At 48.0% G+C, this 22,887-nt stretch overlaps 1 protein-coding gene across 2 annotated transcripts; it reads left to right on the top strand.

The window, feature by feature from the left end:
* Positions 1–662: 662 nt before the first annotated feature.
* Positions 663–4,164, top strand: LOC123121635 (bHLH transcription factor RHL1). 2 transcript variants are annotated; one of them, XM_044541649.1, is made up of 7 exons: positions 663–1,326; positions 1,464–1,538; positions 1,654–1,833; positions 2,187–2,252; positions 2,855–2,920; positions 3,031–3,099; positions 3,401–4,164. In XM_044541649.1, exons 1-7 carry the CDS (start codon positions 805–807, stop codon positions 3,794–3,796), a joined length of 1,374 nt encoding a protein of 457 aa, XP_044397584.1. In that variant the 5' UTR covers positions 663–804; the 3' UTR covers positions 3,797–4,164. The 2 variants fall into 2 exon arrangements, with proteins under 2 accessions (XP_044397584.1, XP_044397585.1); XM_044541650.1 differs by having other exon boundaries at positions 1,657–1,833.
* Positions 4,165–22,887: the final 18,723 nt, after the last annotated feature.

Consider the following 22,887-nt stretch of genomic DNA (forward strand, 5'->3'; position numbering starts at 1 on the left):
AATTTTAACTTTGACGAAAGCTAATACTTCAAAGTAGATAAAAACGAAGTGAGTACTGGAATCTTCTCGTTCATCTTTAATTGCAGCACGAGATTTAATGATCTATGCATTGCATTGCGTGTTGAGATGGTACCTAAGTTAATTTAGACAATTAGAGCCTCTCGGGTCACTAATTATGCGTCATGTAGACAAAATTCTGATGAGAATAGCTAGGGCGTCAAGGCGGGGTACTAGGAGAGGCCTAACTCATTTATACTCCTACACATGGCACGTCACAAGAGACGGTAAAATCAGATAAATTAACAAAGACTGTTGTGCTCATGGGTCTATCTGTTTTATCAATGGAGCTAGACCTTAATCAATTTGGCTCCGGCGGACACAAATATCATACTCCAACCCTAGTGGGGGGCTCTGTGCAAGTAGGCTGTTTGGTTTAAACAACGGCGGATTCAGATTTACTTTTGAGGATATCATCCAAAGTTCCAAACCCTCATCCGTCTTCTACTTTCACCCCAACTCGATTACCGAGGGCTAATCAGCCGCTAATCTATTCGGCAATCACTCGCACAACCAGCCAACAAACGCTTTGATTAGTGATAACCATTGTCGCCGCCGCACAGAAGCAGCTGACCTGACCCCGTCCCGTTTATAAATAGCCGACGATGCCAACTCCGTGCAGCCTAGCTCGCTCCCCCACCTTCCTCTCGAGTCTCCATCCATCTTCAGCGGGCTTCGGTTTTATCCCTAACCCTAACCAACCCCCGCCTCTCGCGGTCACGCCCTGTAAGCCCTAGCCTGCGCGCGATGCAGCCGACGGCCCGGGAAATGCAAGCCATGGCCGCCGCCGGCCAGATCTCCCTCGACGACCTGCGCAGCGGCCACGCGGGGGCCGGCAATGGCGCCGGCGGCGGCGTGCACGACGACTTCCTCGACCAGATGTTCGGCAGCCTGCCGCCCTCCGCCTGGCACGACCTTGCCGCCGGGACCAAGCCCGAGGACGGAGGGCAGGGCGAGGGGATGCAGCAGCAGCAGCAGCTGTTTGGGGGCCCGTACGACGACTCGGTGATGCTGGCGTCGCGGCTCCGGCAGCACCAGATTAGCGGCGGCCCTGGCGGCGCGGCCGCCTCCGCGAAGCAGATGGTGCTGCAGCAGCTCGCCGATCTGAGGCAGGGCCACCACAACAACATGCTCCTCCAGGGCATGGGCCGCTCGCCGTCCATCGGCGGCGGCGGCGGGGAGGGCGGCCTGCTGCTCCCACTCACCCTCGGCAACGGCGGATCGGGCGGCGACGTGCAGGCCCTGCTGAAAGCCGCCGCCAATTCCGCCGTACTGATAATCCATCTCCTTTTCTGGAATTAATCCAATCCACTTGCATCCTTTTTTCTCTCCTCCCCGACCTTGACGAATCGATAACCTTTTTCCTTTGCAAAAAAGTTCACGTTTTTATTCGCTGCCGGTTACAGGGAGGGGACGCCGGCGTCTTCGGCGGCTTCGCCGGATCGCTCCAGCAACAGCAACATTTCCAGCCACATCCACAGGTTTGCCGTTCGCAATAACACATAGCTTTGCTTGTAAGATATAACCTACCTACCGCGACACCGCCGGCGTCGGGTCACCTTCTTTCCCCCTCACTAAACGGCTTGCTTCTCGCAGCAGCAAACGGCGCCCATGCCGAGCCAGACCTTTGGCGGAGTAGGAGGTGCTCCCGGCGGCGGGGCGCAACCACAACAACAAGCCGGGGGAGGAGGAGTCGGCGGCGCGCCGGCGCCGCCGAGGCAGCGGGTGCGCGCGCGGCGAGGCCAGGCCACCGACCCACACAGCATCGCGGAGCGAGTAAGTTATCCGGCGGCGACGCAAGCTGCTACCAGTGTAGTGTTACTGGCTATTTTGGCCGGCAATTAAGCTTATGGAGAATAAAACCAAGGGGAGCAGTTAGCAGTAATGTAATCTAATCAGTTCCCGTGTTTTGTTATTGTTTCCTGGGTTTGGATCGTTGTGGCTTCCGCTAACTACCATTATTCCTTTGTCCTTTTGGATGTCCCGCTACTGTTCGTGTTCTTCTCTACTCCTGTGCAGTTTACTCACATAGCTCCACGGAAATCTTCTTCGTCTCTACACTAGCTAATGTTAGATTTCTCCTAGTGAAGGTGAACTAATCGTTCTTGCTGGTCGTCGATGTTTCGCAGCTTCGCCGGGAGAGGATCGCCGAGAGGATGAAGGCCCTTCAAGAACTGGTGCCCAACGCCAACAAGGTGAGCAAAGATATGAGCTCAAGAACGATGATCCTCAGATTGTGCTTGTAGTTGTGGCGAAGCTAGCTTAATTTGATTCTTCGAGCTAGATCCAAGCGGTCGAAGACGAGAGCTTCATCACTAGGGTTTTGGTTGGGAAGCTGCCGGTTTATTATTGCATATACTCAATCAGTTCAATGCCGGCCGGGGACGGATTAAAATAGGGGCTTCAACAGTAGCCGATGGAACAAAAAAGTTGGAGCCATCAGGTTGAGATTTCATCGAGTTTGCTTTGCAGTAGTACTGGTGGGCGCGCGCGCGCGCGTGCGGGGCACATTTACCCGCACGTTGGCCTACTTGACCACCGCCGTGCTCCCTCGGCAACCGCGCGTGCTCCATGCTGGGGTCTGCCATGCCAGCCATGGCTTTCCCTGCCCCTAGAATCCCTGCCGTCTTGCTCGGGTCTCGTCCCGTCGCTCGCCGGCCGGCGCCGGCTCCGAGAGCCTTGACTTGACAGCGCTTTTGTTTCGAGCTTGCTGCCTGCCCGTTTCCATGGGTACCTTTCCCTGTTCTTGCTCAATCTTCGTGCATGACATGCGTGCGTGCTTTTGGTGTGGCTGCAGACGGACAAGGCGTCGATGCTGGACGAGATCATCGACTACGTCAAGTTCCTGCAGCTCCAAGTCAAGGCAAGCTTGCATGAATTAATTCCCACAATCTACCTTGAGTTGCGTCATGAAATGTCGATGGATCCTATATATGTGCATGATTACTGACGTCTACACCAACACACGCGCAGGTGCTGAGCATGAGCCGGCTGGGCGGCGCCGCTGCCGTCGCGCCGCTCGTGGCCGACATGTCCTCGGAGGTAGCCCTCGCCACTCGCACTCTCTCCCATATGACCAGCGCAGTACGAGCGCCCTCTTCCTCCTCGTCTCGATCGCTTTCTCTCCCTCTCACTCTCTCTCTCTCCATCTTTTCCGCGCTCGAAAGAATCGCCAGGATGTGACCAAACTTTTCAGCGGCACGGCCGATAGCCACTGCCATGCCACAGTGGCTCGCGTGCCGCCGCGCGAAATGACGCGGCTGCCCCCTGCACCGGCCGTCGTACGTCGTACCATTGTACTGATACGGACCATGTGCGTGTGTGTTTGTGCTTGTGCTTGCAGGGGCGAGGCGGCGCGGCCGCCGGAGCGGCGGACGGGAGCGACGGCCTGACGGTGACGGAGCAGCAGGTGGCCAAGCTGATGGAGGAGGACATGGGCGCCGCCATGCAGTACCTGCAGGGGAAGGGCCTCTGCCTCATGCCCGTCTCCCTCGCCTCCGCCATCTCCTCCGCCACGTGCCAGCTCCGCCCCCCGGCCGCTGCGGCCGGGGGCCCCTTCACCGCCGCGCAGCACATGAGCGCCGCGATGCGCATGGGCGTCGGCGACGGCGGCGTGCCGGCGTCGCCGAGCATGTCCGTGCTCACGGCGCAGTCGGCCATGGCCAACGGCGGAGGCGCGTGCGCCAACGACGGCGAGGGGTCGCATCCCAAGGACGCCGCGTCCGTCTCCAAGCCGTGAGCCCGCGACGGCCGCCGCGCCGCGCCACATACGAACGGCGGACGAAACCCTCGACGTCATCATGCATGACCCGGTCACCGCTCGCTTCCACGGTCGCATTTCCACAGACCCGTGGGCTCTGTAGTGGGCCCAGCAGTTCCCACCAGGCCGCAGGCCCGGACCCCACTCCAGCGGCTGCAGCCCACGGGCACCCCTTTTTTCTTTTTCCTTTTCTTTTTCTTTTTCTTTTTCCTAATGTTGCCATTATTTTCCTCCCTTTTTCTCCACATTATTACTAGTTTTATCATAGCATCATGTTTGTTATTTAACCTAAGTATATATATTGATCAGGGACTGGTACTTCTGGCTTTGCGCCAGCTTTTAGCCTCTCTTTCCCCTCCATCTGCATCAGCTTTTCTCCCTCCTTCTTTTTCCCGCCTTTGCTCGGCCCAACTTTTCGTTTATTTTACACGCACAAGTTTGTCCTTTGCGGTTGGATGGGGAATTTGGTCGCCCCGCTTTACTCACTAACCCACTTTATCTATAGTTTGTTATTCCTTTCTTGTGATATGTTCTCCCTTCTTATATTGTGTGGATGATGCTTGGAATCTTAGGTTGCTCGTTGTTATCTTGGCAGCTCACGGATTAATATGCATGTGGTTTCCTCCTCGTTTATATTCTACTAATCGTAGTAGTAGTAGCTTTGGTAGTTGAGTGAAAGGGACGCAATTAGCCAACAGGAAAGGGGATATGATGATTCGAGGACTCGGGACTCAACCGGTCGGCGTTTGGACTTTGGGGAAGCAATAGTCTCGTCCCTCTTTCGTGCAAGGCCAGCATTGTGTGCTGCCACCTGGACATGTAATCCTTTGCAGGAGGAAGAGAGAAATGAAGAAAAGACTGAGGGGATGAGAGAGGGTTTGATATTCAGTCAAGCTTTATTTTCACTTCAGGAGGCGTAAGATCAGGAGGATTTGATATGATGCAATTTTTTGTGGAAAGTGCAGATCAGGCGCATCTAGACGAAGATCAATGGTCTTTTTGAGTGTGGTGGGTACTAATGGTCCAAACTCCTTTTTACTAGTAGTACAATGGTAGTAAGCTTTTCTCGTGAAGATATGATTGTTTTATGCCTTCATAGGACAGTTTTTTCTAGCAAGGGTCTTGCGACAGTTGAAAGAAAAACACAGGGAAAGACAAGAAGAGACACAAGTGTAAATGCAAGATACTACCTCCGTTCGGGTTTATTGGCCCCTCCGTATTTTGTGTCAAATTTCAATCATAGGTTTTGCTAAGACTAGCCACATGTTGCTAGTCTATGTTACTACCTCTATAGTGGGGAGTAACATATGTGTGGTAACATGGAGCACTTCATTTATTAGGCTGTAGACACATCTTGCCTTGATATGTGTGATGTTACTCATACTAGTAGTAACTAGCTATATTACCACTTTCATCTCTTTCTTCATTTATTGCATGCCACATCATCTATTTAACCTAGATATGTGTGATGTTACTACCTATGTTACTCCCACTGTGGGTAGTCTAACAAAATGTTAATGCATGTTACGAAAAATTATATCGTTAAATTTGTATTTGAACATAGTTTTCTATGATATCATTTTCACTATGTATAATGTACTTTCTTTGTAAACTAATATAAGAGCATTTAGATTACTAAAGTAGTGATCTCAACACTCTTATATTAGTTTGCGGAGGGAGTATATTTTATTAGTTAAAATCATGGTCAAAGTAAGATCCTAAATACGAGGGGGGCTAATAAATTAGGACGGAGGTAATAGTTACATAATTGCGGAACAGAACCAAATTGCAGATGTGATCCTTTAGATAGAACAATAGGAAAATCACAGAGAAGTGTATCGATCTTACATGGATCGGTGTACAAAAAAGATCGAGTGTACACTCAAATCTATATAAAATTGGAGCATATAAAAGTAGTGGTCTTAGGTTGCTCGTCGTGGGTAGTATGATAACTTGGTATCATGCATATGAGACTAGTGTATTTATATTATCTTCCTAATGTGTGGTATCATATATTAGTATAATAGATGACCTTATTCATTGTCATACATGACACATACTCCTACTAGCATAACATTTATCATGATATGATACTTAACCTTATTTTTCTTTATTTAATTCTATGTCACGTCAGCAAAACTGTCTAGTTGGCCTATATGATACTAGTTCTGATACTCTCATTACGACCATCCTTAGGAATTTGGTAACTGACATCATGAAAATTCAGATAAAGTTGGGGCATATAAAAGCAATAGTCTTAGAAATTTGATATTAACCGATAAATATCCATATAAAACTAGAGCACATAAAAGCAGTAATCCTAGGAAATTAAAAGAAAATAGCTTAAAGGATTACATAAAAGCCTATAACGGTTATGGGAAAATCAGTCTAGAGAGTGTCATATATAAAATAGCCTTCTAAACGATTGATTGAGTAGCGTCTCAATCGACATGACACCTAGACTAAACCTCTCTTACTTATCCTAACTTTTACACTACTAGAAAAGCAGTTACCCAGATTGATCATTAGTCACACAACAGCGGAGCCCTATGAAATCTTTAACAATAGAATGTATGGGCATCCGCCCCTATAAAATTTCACAACTAAACAGACACACCTATGGGCTACTAGCATTCTACTCGTTCTATTTAGGGCATGTTTGTTTGGGCTGCAACTTCTTCGGCTGTAGCTGCAACGGCTCCGACTGGAAAGAGCGGTTGTAGTTGCTAGCTGCAGTTGGAAGGTTGGAGTTGAGATGCAGTCATTTGATAGTTGGGTTGTAGCAGCTGCGGATGGGCAGAAACATGCTAAAATGACCGAAAAGCTCTCAAGTGTTCCGTAAATTGAGTTGAACTGTTGATTGCTCTATTATGACTGTAAAAGACTCGTTTAAGAGCAGGTTTTGCTACAAATGGCCATTTTTACGGATTTTAACTGAAAGTACAGTTGTCTGATGAGGTAGATAGTGCATTTAGGCAAATTTGACATATTGAACAATACATTTGAATTCATTGTAACATAGATTACTAATTATATATTACAACAACAATTGTATCTTACATCAACCCGTTGCTTGGATTACTGTATTTTCTAAGAAGTTTATTAGATTTTAAGATTAAAACTCATAAAAAAATTCCATAGACCAATCTACATTCAATTCCAGAGGAGAATCAATTTTCCACAGCAGCAGCACCGCATAGCAGCAGTATAGCAGCATGGGCCAGCGATTTATCTCGGTGGGTTTCCTCATAGTTTGTGGAGCTGCAGAAAAGAAACATGTGTATATGAAAAGGCAGTGCAGTTCCTAGAAAGAAAATGAAATACAATTTGATGAATGCTCAAATGATAATCCTTGCATCGAGCTAAGGCACCATCACAACACACGATCGTTGATCCAGCAACTACTCCCTCCGTCCTAAAATATAAGATCATTTTTTACACTATATTTTGAGACGAAGGGAGTAGATGTGAACGCGCACACACAGAGCTGAGCACACACATGCACAGAACATGAGCGAAGAACCAGAGGTTGGTCGGAGATTAGCCGTCTGGGAGAAGCAGCGGACGAGGCATCGGTGCTTTGCTCCGGGTGGCTTACGTGTCGTTGGTGCGAAGCTCGGGCCGACCGGCCGGTGACCTTGGCGTCTGTATGGCGTCAATTTAGGCGGCGACCATGGAGGTGTTGAGCTCGGATGCGGGGAACAACTCAGGACGGCAGCGTCGGGGTCGGGGACTGGCCGACGAGAGGCAAATCTAGGCAGGGAGGGGTTGGGGGCAAGGGGAATTGGGGGACATCAGGAGAGATCCACTGGCCGGAGCAGAGGGTTGTGGCGGCCGGAGGGCTAGGAGAGGCTGCGGGGCCGGGACGGTGGAAAATAGACGAATCGGTATTGGGGCAATTTTACAGTTATATTCATGTACTTTGCCTGGGGGAGAAAATAGTCTTCCAGTTATAGGGCCAGCTGCGGCTGCAAGAAGCTCGTTTTTACCGCATACGGCTTCTGGTGCATTTTCGCGGAGCTGTGACGTCCCCGATTCAATCGTACACTAGTCATACACGCAAACGTGTGCGATCAAGATCAGGGACTCACGGTAAGATATCACAACACAACTCTAAAAATAAAATAAGTCATACAAGCATCATGATACAAGCCAGGGGCCTCGAGGGCTCGAATATAAGTGCTCGATCATAGACAAGTCAGCGGAAGCAACAATATCAGAGTACAGACATAAGTTAAACAAGTTTGCTTTAAGAAGGCTAGCACAAACTGGAATACAGATCGAAAGAGGCGCAGGCCTCCTGCCTGGGATCCTCCTAAACTACTCATGGTCGTCGTCAGCGGCCTGCACGTAGTAGTAGGCACCTCCGGTGTAGTAGGAGTCGTCGAAGATGGCGTCTGACTTCTGGGCTCAACCATCTGGTTGCGACGTCCGAGAACAAGAGGAAAAGGAGGAAAAGAGGGAGCAAAGCAACCGTGAGTACTCATCCAAAGTACTCGCAAGCAAGGATCTACACTACATATGCATGGGTATCTGTGTAAAGGGGCAATATCGGTGGACTGAACTGCAGAATGCCAGAATAACAGGGGGATAGCTAGTCCTGTCGAAGACTATGCTTCTGGCAGCCTCCATCTTGCAGCATGTAGAAGAGAGTAGATGGCAAGTTCACCAAGTATCATCGCATAGCATAATCCTACCCGGCGATCCTCTCCTTGTCGCCCTGTGTGAGAGCGATCACCGGGTTATATCTGGCACTTGAAAGGGTGTGTTTTATTAAGTATCCGGTTCTAGTTGCCATAAGGTCAAGGTACAACTCTAGGTCGCCTGTTACCGTGGACACGGCTATTCGAATAGATCAACTTCCCTGCATGGGTGCACCACATTACTCAACACGCTCGATCCCATTTGGCCGGACACATTTTTCTGGGTCATGCCTGGCCTTGAAAGATCAACACGTCGCAACCCTACCTAGGCACAACAGAGAGGTCAGCACGCCGGTCTAAATCCTATGGCGCAGGGGTCTGGGCCCATCGCCCATTGCACACCTGCACCTTGCGAGGGCGGCCGGAAGCAGACCTAGCCTCCCTAATACAAGAGCAGGCATTCCAGTCCAATCCGGCGCGCGCCGCTCAGTCGCTGACGTCACGAAGGCTTCGGCTGATACCACGACGTCGAGTGCCCATAACAGTTCCCGCATAGTTGGTTAGTGCGTATAGGCCAGTGGCCAGACTCAGATCAAATACTAAGATCTCGTTAAGCGTGTTATTTAGAAGTAACCGCGGACGCCGACTAGGGCCAGGCCCACCTCTCTCCTAGGTGGTCTCAACCTGCCCTGTTGCTCCGCCACAAAGTAACAGTCGGGGGCCGTCGGGAACCCAGGCCCACCTCTACCGGGATGGAGCCACCTGCCCCTTCAGCCCCCATCCCCGAACAGTATCATAAGTAATGTAACAGTATAAAGTATATAGCATATGCCCGTGATCACCTCCCGAAGTGATCACGGCCCAGTAGTATAGCATGGCAGACGGACAAGAGTGTAGGGCCACTGATGGAACACTAGCATCCTATACTAAGCATTAGGATAGCAGGTAAGGGTAACAACAATTGTAGCAACAATGACAGGCTATGTAGCAGAATAGGATTAACCGAAAGCAGTAACATGCTACACTACTCTAATGCAAGCAATAGAGAGAAGGAATAGGCGATGTCTGGTGATCAAGGGGGGGCTTGCCTGGAAGCTCTGGCAAGTAGGGGTCGTCAACAACGTAGTCGATCAGGGCACCAGCAGCGGCGTCAGTCTCGTAGTCTACTGGAGAAGAGGGGGAAGAAACAATAAATATAATGCAAACATATGCATGACGATGCATGACATGACAATGAGCGGTGTTAGGTGTGCCCTAATGCGGTAGGAGGTGATACCGGCATGGGGGGAACATCCGGGAAAGTATCCCCGGTGTTTCGCGTTTTCGATCAGATGAGCCGGAGGGGGAAAGTTGCGTGTTCGATATTCTAGGGATGTGTGGCGGACGCACGGGCTACGTATTCGGATTCGTCTCGTTGTTCTAAGAAACTTTCATGTACAAAGTTTTTCCATCCGAGCTACGGTTTATTTTATATTAATTTCTAAATATTTAAATCATTTTTAGGATTTATTTAATTATTTTAAATCAACATTATCCAAAATAGTGTATGCTGACATCATCATCATGATGTCAGCATGACGTCAGTAGTCAACAGGGCGTTGACTGGGTCAATCTGACGTGGGGGTCCCACATGTCATTGTGTGTTAACTAATTAACCAAGTTAATTAGTTTAATTAACAGATTAGTTAGGTTAGTTAATTAATTAGGTTTATTAAACACAATTAATTAATTGAATTAATTGATTACTTAATTAATATATTTATTTATTTATCATTTTTAAATTCTTTTTTTCTTAATTTTGTTCTAAGGGGCGTGGGCCCCATTCGTCATAGGGCCAAAGGCCATAGCGGGTACGGGCGACGGCAGTTACGCGCACGGCTCGCCGGGTCGCCTGGACCCGGGCGCGCACGGGCTGGCCGGCGGCCACGGCAGGGTAGCCGCAACCGACCGGAGCGGGTCAGCGGGGGTGAGAGGGCGGCGACCAAGCTCGGCGCAGAGGGGTTGCGTGCGGGCGCGCACAGCAGGCGGCGGGCGCGACGCGGATGCAGCAGGGGCTGCGGCGCGCGGCGACGGGGAGCAAGGGTGGCAGCTGGACGACGCAAGGGCGTGGTCGCGCGGGCGGGGGTCTGTGCTGGAGAGAGCTGTGCGAGGCCGGGGTCGGGGCGAGGCCAGTGCGGCGAGGCGGGGAGCGGAGCAGCACGGGCGGCGGCGAGTGTGCGCGATGGCCGTGGTGGGCGCGGATGGGCGCGGGCAACGCATGGGGGTGCGGCAAGGTACTAGAGAGGACGAGCGCACGCGTGTGGGCACGGTGGAGGATCCGCCAGGGAGGAAGAGGGGAAGGGAAGAGGGGCTCACAGCGCCCTGTAGTTGAGCGCGGCGTGCTCGGGGAGGAGTCGGGGAAGCACTCGGGGAGGCCGGCGGGTCGGAGAGGTGGCCGAAGGCGGGTAGACCGACGACGACGACGTGCGGCGGGAGGTTGGGGCGGCCATGGATGGAGCGCGCGTGGAGCTCGGGGAAGACGACGCGGTGCATGAGGGAAAGGAAGGAGGCTGGTAGGGGCGGCGCCGGCGAATTGGCGTCGCGAAGGAGGTCGGAGGCGCGGTGGGGCGGCGACAGGCGGTGTCAGGGGCATTCCCCAGATCGGGGGACAGAGGGAGGAGAGGGGATCGTGTGGGGGGCGAGTGGGGAAGTGGCGGTTCGGTCTAGGGTTACGGGGTGCGGGGAGGTTAAGTGGTGGGAGGTGGGTCGGTTGACTGGGCTAAAGCCTAGTGTGGCCGGGGGTGGGGTCTAACCTTTTGATTTTTTTTCTTATATTTCATTTTGTTTTCTGTTTATTTAATATTTCAAATTGTTTTAGTTTTGTAAAACATATAGTTAGTACCTAAATTAGTAATAGTGATTATACCACTGCCACAATTAACTTGGCACCTAGAATATAATAGTTGTAATCGTTTATCATTTCAAAAGCATTTAATTAATTGTTTTTTGCTACTGTTTAAATCCTTATAGTCCATTTAAGCAATTTATAAAAGGTTGATTTCTCCACCATATGTACTTAAGATTTATTTGACACAACCCGAACATTTTAGTTTTAATTTTTGAGAACTTTTGTTGTTTGCCTCGATTTTGAATTTGAATTCGAACGGGATTTGAATCGTCGTGAGATCAACAACAGTAATCGTGGTGACGTGGCATCCGTTACTGTAGCTTAATTATCCGAGCGTCACAATTCTCCTCCACTACAAGAAATCTCGTCCCGAGATTTAAGAGGTGGTGTAAGGGGGAAATTTGTGGTTGTGAAATTCTAACGGATCTTCTCGGTCTTGGTTGCTCTTCTCGAAGAGGTCGACCCATTACGTTGATGTCTTAATTTCTCTGCTTCAGGTCATCACGATGAAGCTGGCATCCTTTCTTCAGGATCTCCATCGTTCTTACGAATAGGCAAGGAGCAGCTCATCAACGGTAGAATGCTATAAGGGGTAATCGTCTGGGGTTTTCCCGTGAATGAACAGATGAGTATCTCTCGAGTTGAACAAATCGAGAGCAAGGTAAGAAGGTACAACAAGGAGTTCCAAGCGGATAGACAATCGTTCGATGCCTGAAAAAGAGTGTGAAAGGGGTTCAAAGCAATGGGAATAATTATTGCGTCTGATACCAGAATAGATCACTAGGCAGGTGGCCCGTGAACTACTTACGAAGTAAAGCTCTAGGAATAACTTTGGCAACATGGGTGTACAAGAGAGTCAGGTTTCGATCCTGTGGAACTGTGGGTTATGGGCCCACCATGTGGTTAAAAGTAGGAAGGTCGTTGACATCTTACACGGTCATGATAGCAAGACATGTCAGAGGGTAGCCTGTCAGTTATGTTGGCAACAACGTTCGTACCAAGGGCGAGGGACGAAGAGAACCATTCTCCTGCTCGTTGAAACGAGGCGGACCAATAGGCAAAGTTCTCGTCCATCAGTGGTTACCGGAATGCCATCAACAAAAGCAACAGGGTCTTACTGACACGGTTGTACACCGAGGTGTTTACATAAGCAGGGAAATATTACTGCTTATATAATATAGATCACAAGAAGGTTAAACAAAACAATGGAAAGGAAAATATGTTTAAACACAAGTATTAGGAGTATATCCTTCACAATGACAAGCAGGGCATGATATCCATGCCAGGATAGAAAGTAGAAAACCGTTTAGGTAAGGGGAGAGGAAGTTCATGACATTACCCAAACAACGGTGTTTGAATAATTGATAAAGAAAATTTAGCATGGTGCTTCAAATGTTCTTATCGATGATCAGAGTACCACAGACATGCTTCGAGATAGCATTGACATGGTCATGAAGTAAAGGTCAGAATTTGGATGCACAAAGGATCCATCAGTAACAATTTATAGAATAAGTCTTACAATTTCCTCATGGAAGAATGGTAAACCTTGCTAAATAGGAAACTATAACAATAGGTTCTCCGGCCAGGTGTGCTAGGCATGACATCACCTTACCAGGTCATATAAGGACAAATGCTATGACTCTTGGAAAAATATTGCAACCATCATATCTGACCAAGTTTCAGATCTGATTGGGGTCAGGATAACTCAGACTCAGGATGCGTGAGAAGAAAGGTGCAACACAAATTGTCGAGATGACATAGTAAGATTCTCGGGAATTGAACTATGGAAGCGAGTTCCGAAACAAGAGTTCATCATTAAATCAAGGAGAGAATGAGGAGGTGGCTGATGAACTCAGCGACAATTCAATGAGATTTCCAAAAGATGGATTTCCACAATTATGTGAACAAGGAGATAACATTAGTCAGATCAAATGATATAATGATGTATGCTCGAGGAAAACATACACAATTTAACAATGATAGAAGGGTGCACCCAGAAATCTGGACTAGGTAGCACGATCAATGTTTGAATGATGATTCAATAAGCAATAGACTTAGAATGAAACTATCGACCATTCACTTCAAAGCAATTGGGTCGCTACAAGTTTTGAATTCACACCTCAGAGTTCAATTGCCGGTATTCCGATTAAAAACAACACGGGGACCAAGGAATGAACGGATATGGCAAGAAGTATCACCTGTATCAAGAATTCTTAAGAGGTGGTGAAATTCTCACGACATTCTTGACATAAAAGATGGTAATACTCCAAGGTAAAACATAACATACGCTGGTTAGTAAGGACTCAAGGTACAACACAAACCATGAACCAGATTTGTGTTGGGGAAATGCAAGAATGTTGTCGATGTTAACGCAATCATCGAGGGGGAAATGATGATATCTCGCACCATGAATTCGATTGATATCCTGGAAGAGCTCAGAATGTTGATGATGACCATGACACATTTCTTGAGTGATTTCATGAAGATGTAATCGATTGGCGATGACATCAAGTCAAAGGAATGATGAAGCGAAAGGTTATTGGAACCACGGGTATGGCACAAACACGAAATCAAGCTTGCTGTTCAAGGCGTAATGATACGACGAGAAATATCGACGTAAGCTTAGCTCATCGTCGAAAATTGTGCTCCGGGAAGGACCAGGTAGCACGGTTAAAATTTAGCATGATAATGATATAACAATCAGGCTATGGATGACTTGAAGGATTATTAAACTCATAAGCAACGAAGATTACTTAGAGTTATCGAACCAGAGTGCTGAATCGGTTCACTTACCGGTGTTCTTGAGCGACCAACAACTCAGAAACCATGAAAAATTGGAACAAGTGAGAAATAATAGCTGATGAAGACTCATAAGATGCGACACAGTTCTTAGATATTCTCAAGATTCCCGAGTGTAATACTTGATGGTAGATCAAGTAAAGGTTGGGTTGGGGTATTAATCCGCAGAAGACAAATGTTTAAACTTGCCCGAGAAATGGGATCAAAGAAGAACAATATGGTCAAAACCATAACTACAAGGGGTCCAATTTAATGACACCGAAAGAATTACTCAAATGAGTAAATATTTGGCAAGAAGCTTCCATGATAAGTTCCACATCGGGTCCATGGGCATGAACACAGAGTTCAAGGTCGACTCCCACTTATCCAATGCATACCCTTTCATTCACTTCTCATTTTCGACGAAGTCGTAGTGTTGAGATTTTATCTGGCATAACACCAGTAGAGTATGACCCGTAGAAGTTTCCGGGTTCACACAGATTATGGAAGGCATAGATTCAACCCATCGGGGTACCTTAGAAACATATACCGTAATCTTCTGAAGTAATTAACACAAGCTCGGAAGTAGAGCATGGTTGAGGAAGCAGAGGATACCGCTTACCAAAGGCATTATGTATCCGAGGAAAGGCTCACAAGGTTATTGAATATGAAGGACGATGTCGGATAAAACTCTTCAAAGGATCCGGTGGTCCAGGAGGGACCTGATGTGAGCAATGGTACTCAACCAGAAGAAGAAAGAATGCAAGGAGATCAGATTATCGCAACAACTGACTAATTCAAAGCTCAAATGTAACGGAACTACGATTCCCAAATAAGGGGGTCAGAAGCATAGGCTTTAACCAAAGACAAGTTGAATAGACATAGATCGACAATCAATCAAGGTTTGATTTGTCGAACGCCAGCTCATGTCCAGGGTGACGTGTGAGCCGAAGGCAAGAATTCTAATTTGTGATTTATGATTGCGAGAATTCATAACATATTGAATCAAATCAAAATTTCAAAGGATGCTAATGAACATTGCTAAACATATGGTAGTAACCATAATGTAAGCAGGTAAGAAGGAACAAGAGTAATAGGCTACTGAGGATTTTTGGAAGATCGAATAGCATTCCAAGGAAGTTTTTGAAACACATGAACAACTTCGGACGAACTAATACTGGGCAAGCGTGAGTAATTAACCGTAGGGGTATTCATGCGGCAAGGAACTGCAGGGCAGTAAGCATAAAGAATTCTCGGAATATCGGAGAGTAGACATCTTGTAATAACAAGAGCAACTGGGGATGACAATATGAACGACAGGTGTAAGTAGTTATCCAGAGGGAATTATCGATGGAAGTGAATTGTAAAAGCGATGGCACATAGTCTCGAGAGCACATCATAGAGTATCTTCGGAATCTTCTGGTGCAGGAGGCGGTCATCGGTAACATGGGGCTCTCCAGGTGGATGTGATCACGAGATCCTAATATTAGAGTTAGTAAAACCATTTTAACCCGAATAGAAGAGATATCAGAGTCTCAGAGTATAGACGAGAATAAAAGATCCTACTACCACCCAATGGCAACGTGTGCCCGTAAGACACACAGCCATGTTAGTAAAAGTTTTGCAATGTCTAGACTCGACTTCGGCCAAGGAGTGTGGAAGGGGGATTCCTACGGGCAGTCGGCTCTAATACCAACTTGACGCCCCCGATTCAATCGTACACTAGTCATACACGCAAACGTGTACGATCAAGATCAGGGACTCACGGGAAGATATCACAACATAACTCTAAAAATAAAATAAGTCATACAAGCATCATGATACAAGCCAGGGGCCTCGAGTGCTCGATCATACACGAGTCAGCGGAAGCAACAATATCAGAGTACAGACATAAGTTAAACAAGTTTGCCTTAAGAAGGCTAGCACAAACTGGAATACAAATCGAAAGAGGCGCATGCCTCCTGCCTGGGATCCTCCTAAACTACTCCTAGTCGTCGTCAGCGGCCTGCACGTAGTAGTAGGCACCTCCGGTGTAGTAGGAGTCGTCAAAGATGGCGTCTGACTCCTGGGCTCCAACATCTGGTTGCGACGTCCGAGAAGAAGAGGAAATGGGGAAAAAGAGGGAGCAAAGCAACCGTGAGTACTCATCCAAAGTACTCGCAAGCAAGGATCTACACTACATATGCATGGGTATCTGTGTAAAGGGGCAATATCGGTGGACTGAACTGCATAATGCCAGAATAACAGGGGGATAGCTAGTCCTGTCGAAGACTACGCTTCTGGCAGCCTCCATCTTGCAGCATGTAGAAGAGAGTAGATGGCAAGTTCACCAAGTATCATCGCATAGCATAATCCTACCCGGCGATCCTCTCCTCGTCGCCCTATGTGAGAGCGATCACCGGGTTATATCTGGCACTTGGAAGGGTGTGTTTTATTAAGTATCCGGTTCTAGTTGTCATAAGGTCAAGGTACAACTCTAGGTCGCCTGTTACCGTGGACACGGCTATTCGAATAGATCAACTTCCCTACAGGGGTGCACCACATTACCCAACACGCTCGATCCCATTTGGCCGGACACACTTTTCTGGGTCATGCCCGGCCTTGGAAGATCAACACGTCGCAACCCTACCTAGGCACAACAGAGAGGTCAGCACGCCGGTCTAAATCCTATGGCGCAGGGGTCTGGGCCCATCGCCCATTGCACACCTGCACGTTGCGAGGGCGGCCGGAAGCAGACCTAGCCTCCCTAATACAAGAGCAGGCGTTCCAGTCCAATCCGGCGCGCGCCGCTCAGTCGCTGACGTCACGAAGGCTTCGGCTGATACCACGACGTCGAGTGCCCATAACTGTTCCCGCGTAGTTGGTTAGTGCGTATAGGCCAGTGGCCAGACTCAGATCAAATACCAAGATCTCGTTAAGCGTGTTATTTAGAAGTAACCGCGGACGCCGACCAGGGCCAGGCCCACCTCTCTCCTAGGTGGTCTCAACCTGCCCTGTCGCTCCGCCACAAAGTAACAGTCGGGGGCCGTCGGGAACCCAGGCCCACCTCTACCGGGATGGAGCCACCTGCCCCTTCAGCCCCCATCTCCGAACAGTATCATAAGTAATGTAACAGTATAAAGTATATAGCATATGCCCGTGATCACCTCGCGAAGTGATCACGACCCAGTAGTATAGCATGGCAGACGGACAAGAGTGTAGGGCCACTGATGGAACACTAGCATCCTATACTAAGCATTAGGATAGCAGGTAAGGGTAACAACAATTGTAACAACAATGACAGGCTATGCAACAGAATAGGATTAACCGAAAGCAGTAACATGCTACACTACTCTAATGCAAGAATTAGAGAGAAGGAATAGGCGATGTCTGGTGATCAAGGGGGGGCTTGCCTGGAAGCTCTGGCAAGTAGGGGTCGTCAACAACGTAGTCGATCAGGGCACCAGCAGCGGCGTCAGTCTCGTAGTCTACTGGAGAAGAGGGGGAAGAAACAATAAATATAATGCAAACATATGCATGACGATGCATGACATGACAATGAGCGGTGTTAGGTGTGCCCTAATGAGGTAGGAGGTGATACCGGCATAGGCAGAAATATCCGGGAAAGTATCCCCGGTGTTTCGCGTTTTCGATCAGATGAGCCGGAGGGGGAAAGTTGCGTGTTCGATATGCTAGGTATGTGTGGCGGACGAATGGGCTACGTATTTGGATTCGTCTCGTCATTCTAAGCAACTTTCATGTACAAAGTTTTTCCATCCGAGCTACGGTTTATTTTATATTAATTTCTAAAGATTTAAATCATTTTTAGGATTTATTTAATTATTTTAAATCAACATTATCCAGAATAGTGTATGCTGACATCATCATGATGTCAGCATGATGTCAGTAGTCAAAAGGGCGTTAACTGGGTCAATCTGACGTGGGGGTCCCACATGTCATTGTGTGTTAACTAATTAACCAAGTTAATTAGTTTAATTAACAGATTAGTTAGGTTAGTTAATTAATTAGGTTTATTAAACACAATTAATTAAGTTAATTGATTAATTAATTAATATTTTTATTTATTTTAAATTTTAAATTTTTTTCTTAATTTTGTTCTAAGGGGCGTGGGCCCCATTCGTCATAGGGCCAAAGGCCATAGCGGGCACGGGCGACGGCGGTTACGCGCACGGGCGCCGGGTCGCCTGGGCCCGGGCGCACACGGGCTGGCCGGCGGCCACGGCAGGGTAGCCGCAACCGACCGGAGCGGGTCAGCGGGGGTGAGAGGGCGGCGACCAAGCTCGGCGCAGAGGGGTTGCATGCGGGCGCGCACAGCAAGCGGCGGGCGCGGCGCGGATGCAGCAGGGGCTGCGGCGCGCGGCGACGGGGTTCGGCACGGGGAGCAAGGGTGGCAGCTGGACGACGCAAGGGCGTGGTCGCGCGAGCGGGGGTCTATGCTGGAGAGAGCTGTGGGAGGCCGGGGTCGGGGCACAGCCAGTGCGGCGAGGCGGGGAGCGGAGCAGCACGGGCGGCGGCGAGTGTGCGCGATGGCCGTGGTGGGCGCGGATGGGCGCGTGTGGGCGCGGGCAACGCATGGGGGTGCGGCAAGGTACTGGAGAGGACGAGTGCACGCGTGTGGGCACGGTGGAGGATCCGCCAGGGAGGAAGAGGGGAAGGGAAGAGGGGCTCACAGCGCCCTGTAGTTGAGCGAGGCGTGCTCGGGGAGGAGTCGGGCAAGCACTCGGGGAGGCCGGCGGGTCGGAGAGGTGGCCGAAGGCGGGTAGACCGACGACGACGACGTGCGGCGGGAGGTTGGGCGGCCATGGATGGAGCGCGCGTGGAGCTCGGGGAAAACGACGCGGTGCAGGAGGGAGAGGAAGGAGGCCGGTAGGGGCGGCGCCAGCGGGGTGGAGTTGCGAAGGAGGTCGGAGGCGCGGTGGGGCGGCGACAGGCGGCGTCAGGGGCATCCCCCGCCCCCCCCCCCCCCCGATCTGGATCGAGGGACAGAGGGAGGAGAGGGGATCGTGTGGGGGGCGAGTGGGGAAGTGGGGGTTCGGTCTAGGGTTACGGGGTGCAGGGAGGTTAAGTGGTGGGAGGTGGGCCGGTCGACTGGGCTAAAGCCTTGTGTGGCTGGGGGGTGGGGTCTAACCTTTTGATTTTTGTTTTTCTTATATTTCATTTTGTTTTCTGTTTATTTAATATTTCAAATTGTTTTAGTTTTGTAAAACATATAGTTAGTACCTAAATTAGTAATAATGATTATACCACTGCCACAATTAACTTGGCACCTAGAATATAATAGTTGTAATCGTTTATCATTTTAAAAGCATTTAATTAATTGTTTTTTGCTACTGTTTAAATCCTTATAGTCCATTTAAGCATTTTATAAAAGGTTGATTTCTCCACCATATGTACTTAAGCTTTATTTGACACAAACCGAACATTTTAGTTTTAATTTTTGAAAACTTTTGTTGTTTGCCTCGATTTTGAATTTGAATTCGAACTGGATTTGAATCATCGTGAGATCAACAACAGTAATCGTGGTGACGTGGCATCCTTAGTAGAGGGTTACTGTAGCATAATTATCCGGGCGTCACAGGAGCGCTCCGAAGGAGCCGTGCACGGAGCTGGGCCTAAAATTGCCTGTGTGTTTGGGCTCTGGGTGCTAAAAGGAGTCCAAACCAACACACCATTAGTATTGGAAGATATTTGTGAAGAGGATATTGTTTCATACTTTCATGTTTATCTTTGAAATGTGTGATTAATCATGTCTTAAGATGAATCTATCATGAGTTATCATGTATAAAATGTTGTTGCATTGCAATATATTCTGCACATATGAATTTGGTACGCAATGTGTAGCCGATTGTACTAAAAAGTCTTTAGTTGGTCACTATTAACGGGCAGCTAAAAAACTTCACCACTAGTAATCAAACCATTGACTTGTCTTCGTTTACAAGCGACCACTACCTCTCTCGAAATAGGCTTTCGCCCTGTTTTATATATAAAGCAAAGATCCATACAGCCAACATCCAGGTAAGCCATAAAGGCGGCGGGTGGGGCAGCAGCACAATAAGTGCCAAAGAAAACATAGAAGGAAAGAAAAAACAAGGCCACCTAGTGGCTGTCGATGGGCGAGACTAAGCTGACGAAATCCGACGTGCCGAATTCACGAGCGCATCCAACATGGTGTCTAGACGCTCGCGATCGCGCTGCCTAGTAAGCGGGTGCCATTGCTGCAGAAAAGTAAAGAATTTGAACAAAGAGTCAGACGCCTGCCTCAGGAACACCTTTTCAATCACCATTTTATTTCTAGTTGTCCAAAGAGTCCATGACATGGCCGCAAAAATCAGCCAGAATATGCGGCGGTGTCGGCTAGGCATGGTCGCCCTGGCCTGGAGGAAGTCACGAGGTCCAGGGCCTCTCGGAGGAACTGCCAAAGGACCCGGGCCGCTATGCACGTGAAAATGATATGGGCCACAGTCTCAAAGGACCCTGCATAAAGGGCAGAGTCCATCACCCAGACCCTGTCGCTTGAGCACCTCAGTCCCCGAGGGGAGGCGATTCCTGAGAAGTTGCCAAACGAAGATCTTTATCTTCAGGGGCATGGAGGCGACCACTACCCGATAATGATATTTCACCTCTCTAGCGGGATGTTCGCCCATCAGTGGCGATGTACTCACAATTGGGCAAAACTACTTTCTAGTCTACAAAATAATAAAGTTCTCGACATGTTTTCACTCGGTGTGCATTTTAGAAAAACATCGACCATGGATATATCAAAATAAATATATTTTGTTGGGTGTGTAGAAGTCACATGCACATATTTATCTTTATATATACTCACGTATAAAACATTTTTGGGGTTTTATAATTAATTATTTTCTTTGGGTTTTATAGTTACTACTCCCTTTGTAAACTAATATAACAACGTTTAGGTCACTACTTTAGTGTTCTAAATGGTCTTATATTAGCTTACGGAGGGAGTATATTGCAAGAAGCGGATTTGTAGCACATGGGTGCTCCACCCCCTATATGAACATTAAGTTCGAAAAAATACCGTGAAATTAAGAAAAAAAACTAGGCTTTTGGGATATCGAACTCGGGTGTCCGATCTACTTTCTTGTGAAATTGCATGAAAATATACCAGAAAAAGTATTCATGGCAAAAAAGACAAAATATTCCTATGTATAAAAACCCTGTTTGGATGGATTATTGTTTGCACAGTATTTCCTTTGTCACGGATACATTTCTTGGTATTTTTTCAGGAGACTTCACACAGGAGTAGATTTGGAACCCAGGTTTGATATCCTCAAATTTCAGTTTTTTTATTTTTTAGTAGTTTTTTACATTTAATATTCGTATAGTGGTGTGGAGCACCGAGGAGCTCCTGTGTATTTTACCTATATTGCAGCACAAGTTAATTGTAGTAGTCCACGATTTTTTTAGTAGTACTATTTAGTAGCTGTGTCGATGTCCAAACTGACAACTCTTCTTAATGCCGGAGAGAGTACTATTACGTATGTATACATAACATGTTTGTATTGAATTTTGGCCTGGAGGCACCGTTGTTATTGATATTTGACAATATTAAACTATGCTGATTGATTCTCGCTCATATACAAACTTCTATAATCATACTTCCTCCGTCCCAAAATAAGTGACTCAACTTTACACTAACTTTATCTATAATCATACTTCCTCAGTACCAAAATAAGTTACTAAAGTTAGTGTAAAGTTGAGTCACTTATTTTGGGACGGAGTGAGTATTAACCATATAATATGTTTTTTTTTGTGTGTGAAAAGGCCAAAGGCCATATGTTAAAGACGACCAACCCTCGTATAAGTCCATCCTTACAACAAAAAAATGAAACTCGTACACTGGTTGTGAAAAAAAAAAACATCATCTTTCTTCCTGCAATCGCGGATGATGTGTTGTGAGTGAAGCTCAGTTCCACCTTTGGACATCGGAAACACCACCGGAGCCGAGGTAACATTGTTGAAGCAGCGTCTTTGAAGTCGCCTGTTCGAGTTGAAAGATGCAGATGACACCGTAGCGGTAGATGGAGGAGGAGGGACATGTGCCCTCGTCGACATGGAGCGGTGGAGTGGTGGTGGCTAGGGTTTTGAGTGGGAGGCGGCTTGGAAAAAGAACCAAGGCTAATAAATTTAACCATAAACTTTCTCAAAAAAAAAAACACAATCAGATGAACACAATCAGCGTCTCATTACACCGCATGCGCGTATGTGGGTGTGGGGGTGCCATAGCCAATGTGAAACCAACGACCATCCATATCGTGATGGCCCCGCAGATTGACAATGTGCAATTAGTGGGTTCCAAATGTTCCATCGCCATGATCCTCCGACCGACTGAAACTCAAACCAGAGGCGACTTTGCTTCGGTTGGCTGCTGCATGATTGATTTGTTTATTAGGATTTGTGAGAGGCACGCTTACCCCGTTGACCTCTCCTGGAAAAATATCTTCCACGCGCGTTGACTCTGGAGCCAGCCGAGACAGCCGACGTGTGCGCACCACGGCCGCTTTGCCTGATTGACGTGACGTGCGTCCTCCGGCCTTTCCATGTTGAATGTTGCAGGACGAGGCACTAGCAGAAAAACCAGGCGGCCAAAAGCTACCGATCGAGTCGCTCGTGTCGTCGACCGGCGGCTGCCAAGTCAATCGCATGCATGATACAGAGTACGTCGTCGAGATCCCCAAGGGAAACAAAATTCGGTGCACACTTCGTAGTTTAGCACTGTTTGGAAGGAACCTCTGAAATTC

This window comes from Triticum aestivum, chromosome 5D (genome assembly GCF_018294505.1).
Source record: "Triticum aestivum cultivar Chinese Spring chromosome 5D, IWGSC CS RefSeq v2.1, whole genome shotgun sequence".
In the NCBI taxonomy this organism is placed as follows: domain Eukaryota; kingdom Viridiplantae; phylum Streptophyta; class Magnoliopsida; order Poales; family Poaceae; genus Triticum; species Triticum aestivum.

What these genes read in the sequence shown, in the direction of transcription:
- LOC123121635 (XM_044541649.1), top strand. Translation starts at nt 805, where the DNA reads ATGCAGCCGACGGCCCGGGAAATGCAAGCCATGGCCGCCGCCGGCCAG. An exon ending in ATTTCCAGCCACATCCACAG is followed by an intron (nt 1,539 to 1,653) that starts GTTTGCCGTTCG and finishes TGCTTCTCGCAG; the next exon opens with CAGCAAACGGCGCCCATGCC. An exon ending in TCCTGCAGCTCCAAGTCAAG is followed by an intron (nt 2,921 to 3,030) that starts GCAAGCTTGCAT and finishes ACACACGCGCAG; the next exon opens with GTGCTGAGCATGAGCCGGCT.